Source organism: Ursus americanus, chromosome 4 (assembly GCF_024610735.1).
Source record: "Ursus americanus isolate L20-20 chromosome 4, mUrsAme1.1.p, whole genome shotgun sequence".
NCBI lineage: Eukaryota > Metazoa > Chordata > Mammalia > Carnivora > Ursidae > Ursus > Ursus americanus.
In genome coordinates this window covers 72,161,399-72,173,678 of record NC_142130.1, presented here as the reverse complement: position 1 = coordinate 72,173,678, position 12,280 = coordinate 72,161,399, and the positions used below count along the sequence as shown (strand labels likewise).

The 12,280-nt window shown below is 36.7% G+C and overlaps 1 protein-coding gene across 1 annotated transcript in view; it reads right to left on the bottom strand.

Moving 5' to 3' along the window:
* Positions 1-12,280, bottom strand: part of LOC123784154 (multidrug resistance-associated protein 1-like) — an 85,945-nt gene that overhangs the window by 28,096 nt on the left and 45,569 nt on the right. Inside the window, exons 15-16 of the mRNA XM_045785441.2 lie at positions 10,676-10,838; positions 5,282-5,351 (exon numbers count right to left, since the gene is read on the bottom strand). Coding sequence (XP_045641397.2) covers positions 5,282-5,351; positions 10,676-10,838 — 233 coding nt within the window. The remainder of the gene's footprint in view (positions 1-5,281; positions 5,352-10,675; positions 10,839-12,280) is intronic.

Below are 12,280 nucleotides of genomic sequence, written 5' to 3'. Positions count from 1 at the left end.
CCTACTCCTGTTCCTTCCCATCAGCCCATAGAGAACAACACGTTCTTCTCATCTTAAAACCAATACCATCACCACAAAAATGATACTACTCTCAACTCCATGTCCCTTGTCAGTTACTATCCTACTTCTTGCCTTCCTTTCATAGCCAAAGATTTTTCTGCTAAACCACTTTGCCTCCTTAAACTGTGTGGCACCTGGCTGAAAGTGTTTCCATCAATGGTGCCTTGATGAAATGAGTAAAATACTTATTGTTATATCCATGGGCTACTTTAAAAATTATTTCACTTAAACTCTTCATGACATTTAACATCATTGACCACTCCCTGTTTAAGGAACATTTCCTTTTACTTCCCTACCAACACGCATTTGTATTTTCTCACACCTCTCTGGGCCTCCATGAGTTTCTCTCTTTAGGCTCCTTTCTCTGTCATCTCTTTAATGTTCATGTTTCCTCAGGCTCCATTGTAGTCATTATAGTCGAACCTTGAACAACACAGGCTTGAACTGCGGTGGTGCACTTAAATGCAGATTTTTTTCAATAAATATACATATGGTACTCTAATTGTATTTTCCTTTTGATTTTCTTAATAAGATTCTCTTTTCTCTAGCTTACTTTTTTGTAAAAATACAGTATATAATACATTTAACATACAAAATATGTGTTAATTGACTGCTGTCAATAAGGCTTCCGGTCAACTTATAGGCTATTAGTAGTTAAGCTTTTGCAGAGTCAAAAGTTATACTCAGATTTTCAGCTGCATGGGGAGTTGGTGCCCCTAACCCCTCACATTGTTCTAGGGCCAACTCTATTTCCTTTTTATGCTCCACACTCTTCTGAGTAATCTCATTCACTCAGTTTCAATGACCTTCTTCTTTGTGGGTGACTCTCAAATTGATTGTTCTAGTCCATACCTCTCCCTTGAGTTCCAGATCTATACGGTAAAATGCTTACTTCATCTCTTTGCTTGTTTATCTCTATACCACCAGATATTTCCCTACCTCCTTTAAAGCTTTCTCTGGCTTTGTAAAGGGCCACAAACACTTCCTTTGTCTCAATCTTGGCACGTTTCTAACCAATCATCCTGTACATGTCAATTCCTCTAGAACTGTATTATTGGAAATAATATATTTGGAAAATACCTAACAGCATGAAGAAAAGTAATGGCAAAGGAGGAGGGAAAAAAGAGGAAGAAGCGAAGCAGGAGAAGGAAGATTCATAATCCTATGTTCCAGAGACAAGCTAACATACTTGTGAATTGCCAGTCTTTTCTCTAAATGTGTGTAGTATCATAATACAAATGTTGTTCTAAAACCATTATTTAACTTTTAAACAATTTTATACATGGTCTTTGTAACTCAGTATGCAATGAACCTAAAATATTATTCTATAACTGCATTATATTTTTCATTTTACTGTATAGTAAAGTTCTAGTGGTTGTAGTTTTTTTTCCTACTTTTTTGCTGTAATGATCATTCTTTTTACACATCTCTCATTGTCCCCTGTAGGGACATAGAAACATGTTATATGTTAAGTTCTAAGTCATTTGATATACCTAATATCAAAGTGACCTCTGGAAATACTGAACTCAGTTTAATTTCCCTCATTTCTCCATGTTTTCCATTTTATTTATCAGAATAAGAAAGGCTTGGGGCGCCTGGGTGGCACAGCGGTTAAGCGTCTGCCTTCGGCTCAGGGCGTGATCCCGGCGTTATGGGATCGAGCCCCACATAAGGCTCCTCCGCTATGAGCCTGCTTCTTCCTCTCCCACTCCCCCTGCTTGTGTTCCCTCTCTCGCTGGCTGTCTCTATCTCTGTCGAATAAATAAATAAATAAATAAATAAGAATAAGAAAGGCTTTATTTGATCAGTCTGATGGCTCTTCCCTTTCTATCTCTCGCACTAATGTCAAGAAACATTCTTCAGGAGGTTGCAATACATGGCCTTTGTAGAATCAGCTTCACCATCAGGAAAAGATACACTATTTAACAGACACTTTCATTGGAACGGCTCCTGGTATATGATTTGGGTTAATTACTGTCATCATCCTTCAAGCCCTTGGCATGGCTTCTGTTTGGATAAGCAAATTCAGCATTGGTGTCAAGCCAAAAAATTAATTCTTAATGTAGTTGGATATAAAATGCTATGAAACCCAACTGTTAAAAGGGAATTAAAGCATCCTAATTAGACACAACTAACAAAGACCAAGAATTTATTGGACACCATACAGGAGGGCACTGCTTTTGCAAACTACAATGTTATTTATTCTTTTTCCACAAAAATACTGCATTTGGTTCTGGGCACTTTGTTGTGAATAACAGGTTCCATCTGAATTTTAAAAGAGCAAATTATTTTATGCTAGTAGAGAAGTTTTAAAAATGAGCTTTGGGTTGTCCTTCAGAAACCCTCAGGAAAGTTGGCACAATACCCATCTGCATATTTTTGTATAAAAGATATAAAATTAACATACTGAAACCATTATCCCCGAACTGAGCATGCAGTTAAAAAGTATGGAATATGTATGGGAGGATTAAAGTGATTAAAAGAGTCTGACGTGAAAGGCAGAAGGGGGCAGTCTAGTTACTGAAATAACATTCCTGACTTATTTTATCTGAGGAAGGTATTAATAAATACTTAAAGAAATAAAATAATTAATATATACCATGGAAATTTAAACCAGAAAGTGAAAAGTAAAATGTAGAAACAGTTCAAATTATTTTAGTCCCTATTAGAGAACTGAACTAATGTGTCATAAAGTAATTCTAAGTCTTAAATTTCAGACACTATTTAGTCTGACTCCCTTTTCACACCCGTCCTGATGGGCAGTTAGCCACTTCCTCCATGAACTAACTCTTCCATGAGTAAGACTCACTGCATTCTATCTCAGTACATCCCATTGTAATGAGTCTCTAACTGCTGTAAAGCTCCTGCCTGTGTGTACCTTCCAGCCCCTTGTCTTAATGCTGCACTAAGTGGAAATTGGGTAATTCTAAAAAATAGAAAGTTAGGTTAAGAAGCCAGGAAAATTTTCTCCATGTAATATTATCTTGCCATAGAGTAAAGCATATAAAAAAATGAAAGCTAGAATGAGAAGTAGCAGAGAAAATAACAAACGAGGAAATACATAGGAAGCAGCCCAACATGCACATATTTTGGAAAATTGAAATAGGTCTCTGGTCTCTCGAACAAGAGATAAAAAAAAGATTTCTTTACTATGACGACAAACAAGAAAAGATCAGCAGGGGGGGGATTCATGGACCTCCAATGACATTTTTATTGCAGTTGTTAAAAAGTAAGCTTGTATTAACAAAGACATAACATATTGGAATTGAGGTCATCTTCCCAATGTACCCATCGCTGGAGAAGCAAGTTTCAGAATGCTGGCGTCAGTCTGAGCCTACACAACTTCAGAAATGTTTAGAAATCAATTCTGTAAATACATTTTTATAGGGATTGGGATTCTTGCTTCAAGAAGAAACTTCCCAAATGTGATTCACAAAAACTTCAAGGGGTTCGATTTAGATATTGTGATTGACAATGATTTTATAAATGAGAACAACTGATGTATTCTAGAGAAACTGATGTATGTATTACATACTGATGTATATAGAGATTAAGTTAATAACTATACTTACTTATTTTTTAAATTTAAGCTTTTAAACAAGTTACATATTGACTGCATGGTAAAACTATACACAGGTGAAAATTCTCCTAATGATCAGAGATGTGTGGATCCTACAGCACATGAATTTCAAAGTCTGGGTCAGGGGTTCTGGACTCACTTGGGGATCCTCAAAAACTGACACTCATTTAAATGAAAGGCATTGTCATAATGGTAAAAAAAAAACAAAAAACCCAGAATAAATGATGGATTAAAAGACCCTTGCGTGTTCTTTCAGAATTCAGTTACTTATTCATCCATTCAACAATTATTTATTGAAATCAGCTTATATGTTATAATAACATATAACACAACTTTTCATTCAGTGTTTAGTTGAAACTTGTTTAGACGGCGATAAAGCACTGAACAAAAATTTAGGCTGTTATAAAGCTTAAAACCTAGAAGTGAAAGACAAAATAAAAGTAAATTTTTCCAGTATACTGAAAATTAATAAGAATTATAGGGGGAAAAATAAGCCTGGAAATGGTTGGGAAGTATTGTGATAAAATAGTGTGGCTAAACCCAAAGTCTTCATCGATAAGGTAATATTTGAGCAAAGACCTGCAAAAGGCAGGTGAGCAAGTCATAGGGATATCCGGAGAACAATTTAGTGGATCTACTGACTCAGCGGAATCTGATACGAAGGCAGAACTCCAACCTGGAACATCTACATCACCCACACATCCTGAGGAATAGCCACTCTTTTCAAAATAAATAAGTAAATTCAAGGTCAAATCTAAAAAATTCTGAGCCAATGGATCCCAGAGTGCTTGCTTCCCTATAATCCATCCCGATTGTCTGTTTTATAAATAGCAATGTTGATGAATGGCTGCTCCCTATAATTCTGGCACCCACTTCTTAATCTGTTTATTCCTATTATTTTTCTTTTTTTCTTTCAGTCTCCTATCTGTAACTGCTGTGGGGAATATTGGGGCAAATAACAGATTAGGGTAATTTGCTTTAATCACTGTTCATTTTAGTCACTCTTGAAAAAAAAAGTATAACAAAATCTGATCATGCTCAATGTTTTATTATTTTTATTTCTCTTTCTCCCATCCTTCTTTCACTTCCTCCCTCCCTCCCTCCTTCCCTTCATACCTTCTCCCCACCTCTTCCCTCACTTCCTCCCTCCCTCTCTTCTTTCCTTCCTTTCTCTTGTTTTATTTAACAGATTCTTCAATTCCTACGCCAAGTCCCTATTTCTAAGTCACATATCTCGGCCTGATAATCATACCAGTCCATTGTAGAATTTTCACATCTATAGCTTATTTTCACATTTACATCAGCAGTGTGTATGAATGTTATGGGTTGGGGAGAGTGCGTGCACGTGCGCGCGCACACACACACACACACACACACACACACAAATTCTGCTACCAGAATTTAGTCTAGAAGTTAGTGAGAGTCTGTGAGCACGTATTTCCCAAACTAATTCACATCCATCTCTCTTAAAACCTTAGACACATCCATCCAACTTAGAGTTTAAAATCTGGAAACCACTAAGTACATTTTGCAGCCATTGTAATGTGTAGATCCTTTATAAAGGATGCATTTTAAATGCTAAAAGTATTGTAATTAATTAGTCCATAATCCCAGTGAGCCTGGTATTATCCTAATACTCACCTATCATTTTGCTCCAAGATTTGGTCTTTCAGTCTGGAGTTGATTACACTGACTCGCTTTAAAGCATGAGCTGGAGAGGAAGATGGTGAGTGCTTTTATATACATATAAGCAAACAATGCATAAAACAGAGAGAGATAAGATGAAAGATTATACAAGTTGGAGAAATTTTTGTGTTCTGGATCCACACATATACAGGAAGCCCTTTCATTTTCCCCATTATTTCCCCTTCATTTGAAGTATCTTCTAACATCTTCTAAAATTAAGACTTCATAATGAAAAAGTCTACAGAAATTATTTTTTTGGAGATTACAGAGGAGTACTAACTTGTTTTAGGACTTACACAGAAGGGCTAGGCCCAAGAGGAACATGACTCCAGTCTTTAAAAGAAAAATGCAATTTAATGAAACCTTATAGACAATTGTGATTATTATAAAGATTACTAACGAAACACAATGGTAAATTCCCCAAGTCTCTGTCATGTTCTTTCTAATGTCACTAATACTAATAATAGCTTCCTATGTGGCAGGCCCTTTCCTAAATGCTATATATACATTCTTAATTCTCAAGGGTATCCCTACGAGGAAGATAGTATAATTATCCCTTTTTTCTAGGAATAAAAAGACAGAGACACAGAGAAGTTAAGCAGGTCACACAAACCAAGGTCTCACATCTAGAACTACAAGACTAAGGTTCAAGTTACTGCTTGTGAGTTTGATGGGAAACATCTCAGAGCTTGGCTGAGCTTTGATTTTTTTTTTTTTTTTTTTTTTTTTTTTACAGTATGATACTTAAACTCCTTGAATTTCAGACTTCTCATCTTTAAAAGAAACGAACTGGGCTTGGGAATTTCTATAATCTCTTTTACGGATTCTATATTTTCTTATTTCTAGAAGTAAACATCTAATAGCCCTTAATGGAAGAATCTGACTTACATCAACTATCTCTATGAAACACGGTGTTCCATGTCCCACAGAATGAAAATCTGATCTGGAGATGTTTCAGTCCCTCCTGCCTAAAGCACATTTTCATTTTTATAGTTTACAATACGAATTTTAAAATTTATTTATTTGCAATTGATAGAGTGCTTTCAACATACGTTACATAATTTGAGTACCAAATGAGCTTCTAAGATAAAGAGAATAGTTAAGCTTATCCATATTTTGCAAGGGAAAAATAAAACTCAGATAGGTTAAGTGACTTGCCTGAAACCAAGAGTTATCAAAGAGAGGGAGAGGAAGGGAGACAGACAGACACAGAGACAGAGATAACAAGAGTGAGGTGAGCCACACACTCCTTCCTGTCTCTTCCCACCAAGTCAATGTACTTGTTCCTGCATGTTCGATATAATGTTTAAGAGTTTGGATGGCTTCTGGCATGAAACAGAGGTAGTATCAGATTCAAATTCTGCCACTTACAATCTGTCTTAACTTGTGCGAGATATCTAATCTCTGTAAAATAAGGACCATGTGGTCTCAGGAGGTTTCCGGGAGGATTAAGTAAAGGTAGAAGTTGTGAATGTATTGACTTAATATCCATGACATCCTAGCTATCACCAGGATTATAAATGTGGGGAAGTAGCCTAAACTAAACCCATAAATATGTAAATTTATCATTAGTCCTTATATCTTTCTTCATTGACCTTTCTTCTCACCTCTGGTTGAGTCTCTAATATAATATCCCCATAAGGTGAGACTCGTAGACTTTTCAGAGCTGGATGGAGTCTTCGAGATCTGATGTATCCAAACCCAAATTATACTATAAAAATGACTTTTTCTAAGTTATCTGTTATTAACCCCAACAGTGAAGGTGAGGATGATAGGAAAAGAAGAAAAAGTGGCTAAGTCATAGTTTGGGGGGCAAGGGAATGATAAAAATATACATTGTTCAATCCTGTATTAGCCACCAGGGGAAAAAAGACTTAATTCAAGTCCCAGTTTTCATAAATGGGAACAACCAGAGGCCTTAAGTCATCTCTGTGAAGACTCACATAGTTATTCAGAGTCAGAACTAGAGCCTGGGACAACCTAAAACTGGCCCAGTGTTTTTTTCACAAAGGTTGTGCTTATTTTTACTTCTACTCTGGTGTCACATAAGTTAACACGAATTTTTAAATGGAAGGATTATGTGCCTTTTAAAAGAGGTGTTTTAGAACTGGGAATCATACTTCTCAAATTCTACTCCCTGTCCAGGTAATCCTTTCCCCCTAAATCCCAGTAAAAATGCTCTCAGATATAATTTGAGTTTTCCCTACTATTTATACAAAGAAAAAAATGCCCCACAGGGACAGGCCTGCACCTCACACAGATGGGTACCAGGGCAAGAATATAAATGAAGGCCCCAAATACCATATTCTTAATTTTAACAGTAACAGATGGAACCAACAGGCTCATAAGTAAATTCTATTGCTTATCCTGACCAATACACCTTTCCAACGACCTGAATGCTAAGGTCCATGTGACAGTGTTTGGAACCCTGAAAGCTCCTCCGGAAACATGACAGTCCTGGGTGAGGTGGTCCCAGTCAAGGCCCTTGTCCCCCTCTCTCTGACTCTGTCCTGCATCATGTCTGTGCATACCTCAGCTCGTATGTCCTGGCTGTATTCACCCTAACCCCTCCAAGAAAGAAAAAAATTCCTCAGGCCAAAGAGTGGCAAATGCCAGTAGATTAGCCTGCCTTTGGGAGCATAGGACTAAGGAGCAAGTTCATGTCATCTGGGCAGAGAATTCTGGAATCCCAAATACCTGGAATGCTCAAAAAGTAAAAGATTGGAAGGGGACCCCTGATGGGCATAATCCCTTAGGCTCTTGACAAGAGAGGCAGCTAAGAAAGGCCAGAATGGGGACTCTCTAAAGCATAGAGTACAGTACTAGGTCATGCTGGTCCAGGTCTAAGGGCAGCACTGTAAGAACCTGACACTGGGGGCGCCTGGGAGGCTCAGTCAGGTTAAGCATCTGACTCTTGATTTCTGCTTAGGTCAGGATCACAGGGTTGTGAGATGGAGCTCCGTGTAGGGCTCTGGGCTCTGGGCCCAGTGCAGAGTCTACTTGTCCCTTTCCCTCTGCTCCTCCCCCCCACTCATGCTCACATGCTCTCTCTTTTAAATAAATTAATTAATTAAATATTTTTAAAAGAGAACTTGACACTGAATGTAACCTGGTTTGAAGCTATTGTTTAGTGGGGTGTTTTATATCATCAAAATCTACTTTTGTCTTGCTCTGTGTGGCCCCTAAGGGAATTACACTACACCTGGCTGAACTTTTACAAATATCTTTCTAACATCTAGTATTATCATGTGTAATTTTATGACTGCTTTTAAAAAGCCTTTACGTTTTTTTATTCAGCATCCAAAAAAATCAAAATCCCAGAGATATTCATTTTCAAGAATGTATTATTCTTAGTACAAAAATTATCTCTACCTATCACCTTCCTTTATTTTAACAGAGAAGACACAATATCGAAGTCCTTAGGAAAAAAAAGTTCAATTTGCATTTTTTTTAACTCTGGCATATTTCTGATGCTGATATAACAGCCCAACTTCAAGAATAATACTGCTTTCCATTTGTTACCATAGAGGACTCATGTACATAAGAAGGTATACAGAAATAAAAGAGAAGGCATGATATTTGTTTCCAAAACTGGGGTTTTAAACAAGAGCAAATTCCACAACTTTCAAAAGATACACTGTTTGTAATTTATGGTAAATTAAATATTGAACATAAAACTTATGCATTGCTTGCTTTTTGAGCTATATTTTCCAAAGTAATACAACTTATATTTCATGTGGCCTTTAAAATAAATGGCCACATGAAAAATACACTGGCTCGTAGCATTCCAACTCATCCCACTGACTCCTGAGGAGACATACTTCCAGCAGATTCACCTGTTCAACAAACAGCTACAGAGGACCTGTAATGTGCCTTGCACGAGGCTACCTAAGTGCTGGGAATAGAGAAAAATGAGAGACCACATTTTCATCCTAGGAGACACTCACAGTCCTCTCTTTCCCATGCATACAGTAAGCATAAATTATTACTTAGCCTGGCCAAAAAGGCAAGAGGATCATTTCTAAAATTGCTAGCCATTAAGAGAAGAGAAGGTGCTTCTTTTATTAAGAATGACCATAGCCATCTGATGATGCTTCAGATATTTCTGAATGCATCTACAAATAGAATACTTGAATTTAAGAAAGGAATAAAGACAAGAAATAAAAAAAAAATAGTGGTATATAACTAAAGTGTCTTAGCTTAGGTCCAAAAAAGAAACACATCAACAAAATCACTTTGGTTTTTGATTTCACAACATTCAAATAATAAATTGCACTGATCCTGTTATAAACTGGTTTCATATTTTTATGACTTTTAGCAGTGTAAAGTGATTAGTAGATACAAGTTTATATAGGAAATACTGAGCTATAGCTCTATATTTCTTCTGTTACCCTGGAATTATGAAGCAGTTAACTGATTTTATAGTCATTTCTCAGTGGTATTCTGGAAAGTTATAGGACAAGGCTTGTAGCGGTCTACCTGAGAAAGCATCTACAGATTAAAAAAGGATGATGCCCAATACACTTTTCTTTTTTTTTAAATTTTATTTATTTATTTGACAGGGAGAGAGCGTGCACACAAACAGGGGGAGCAGCAGAGGAAGGGGGAGAAGCAGACTCCCTGCTGAGCAGGAAGCCTAATGCAATGTGGGGCTCCATCCCAGGACCCTGGGATCATGACCTAAGCTTAACCGACTGAGCCACTCAGGCGCCCCTACACTTTCAAAGATGGGAAATAACTGACCTCTAGAATACTAAGCTAACACTCGACTTCAAACATCCTTGTGTCTTAATTAGGTAAGGATCAAACCACTTCATTTACATAAAAATTTGTAATCTTAATTTAAAATGGTAGGAGTGTAACAAAAATTAGTAAGTAAACTCAATTGTTATCTTAAATAGTTAGACAAATATCATTCCCCTTTGTCTTTCCACAGATTCCTTTTCTGTTTGTTCGTTTCTCCTCCTCAGCATGCAGCAATATGTTTAAAATATTTATTACTTACTTGACATGGATTTATGCTTCCTGTTCTTAATTTTAAAGAAAGCAGAATGTTTTGACCCATTATATTCTAGACCCACAGTACAGCTTATAAATCATCTAATCTTTTATTTCATAGATGAACAAACACATCTTGGGGCATAACATTTTGCTTAAAATATCATAAATGAGGTTAATTTTTACCTGATGTGTCCCAATGTATGTTTCTTTTCTAGACAAAGGAAGGTGCCCAGCTCCTGACTTAAGCAGGATGGATGAAGAAAAATGCATTGTAAGAAATCACACAATTAATGGACTTTCGGAATGGCTAGGCACACAGCATCGTAGGCTTATTTTTCATCGTCTCACCTTTTTCTTGTTCACTGAAGGCCTGCAGCAAATTTGTGAGGTTTCTGGTTTTAGACAGCAGCTCCTGGTACGTTCCCATGTGTGCCACTCTGCCACTCTCCATTACAACAATCAGATCCATCTGTGGCAGAAGTGTGAGGTTATGTGTCACCAAAATACGAGTCTGAAAAACAGAGTGTTTTATTCCTTGGGTTACCAAAAAAAAAGGCAAAAATAATCTGTTTTAAAGAAAGCTGTAGTCTCTCCTTTTTTTTTTTTTTTTTTTTTTTTACTATTTCAGAGCGCAATTGTTGGTAGGTACCAGTTTAAGGCAGCATATGCCTATTTCACAATGATGATTATACGCTGTTAGACAAAAAACAGATTAAAAAAAAAGGTTACAAGTGTTTTAACACTTTGGTTCAGGTATTCCTCATTCATTAAAAATGAATCAATTTCACAACAAATTTAAAAATTTCGTATCTATCATTCATGCTTACTTTTTAAAGGTCCTACAGCATTACAATAAAGTGTTTGATTCCAGTCATAATTCATAGTATTTATTTTTAAATCTTTGCATATTATTGTACACATACACATAGGATTGAACCAGAAGTTCTTATTTTGGGCTCATTTTAATAAGTAAAGATATTTATCTATTATTTACTTAGATATATACTTTAACATTTTATGCATTTATTTAATGTTTTCCAGAGTGCCTAATATTAACAAGTTTATAAATGCATATTATGAAGGAATGAGTATGGCTTTGTGGTCAGACAGACATTTTAAAATCTCTGCAGTTCTTTTTTTTTAAATTAAAGTACAGTTGCCCACGATATTACATTAGTTTCAGGTGTACAACATAGTGATTCAGCAACTCTACATGTTATTAAAACCTCTGCTGTTCTTTTTTTTTTTTTTTTAAGATTTTATTTATTTATTCGACAGAGATAGAGACAGCCAGCGAGAGAGGGAACACAAGCAGGGGGAGTGGGAGAGGAAGAAGGCAGGCTCCCAGCAGAGGAGCCTGATGTGGGGCTCGATCCCATAACGCCGGGATCACGCCCTGAGCCGAAGGCAGACGCTTAACCGCTGTGCCACCCAGGTGCCCCAAAACCTCTGCTGTTCTTAAGCTAAGCAACCTATCTCAAATTATTTTGAATCTCAAGTTCCCTCATAGTAAAACAGGAATAATGATAATACCTATTCAGAAACTTGCTATAAGAACTAAATGAACTAATTTAGTGTCAAACATGGTATGCACTTGGTAAATATTAATTCTCTTCTTCTTGGCCCTTTCACAAGAGAACTGAATTGTTACTGTTATGTTAATAATACCATAATTTTAAGTAATAAATAATCAGTAAAATTAATAATAGAAAATCAGTTAAAACAGCACATTTTATGCAAGTGCTATGTATGAAAATACCATTTAAAAATAAATCAAGTAATCAGGGGTGCCTGGGTGGCACAGCGGTTAAGCGTCTGCCTTCGGCTCAGGGCGTGATCCTAGCGTTATGGGATCGAGCCCCACATAAGGCTCTTCCGCTATGAGCCTGCTTCTTCCTCTCCCACTCCCCCTGCTTGTGTTCCCTCTCTCGCTGGCTGTCTCTATCTCTGTCG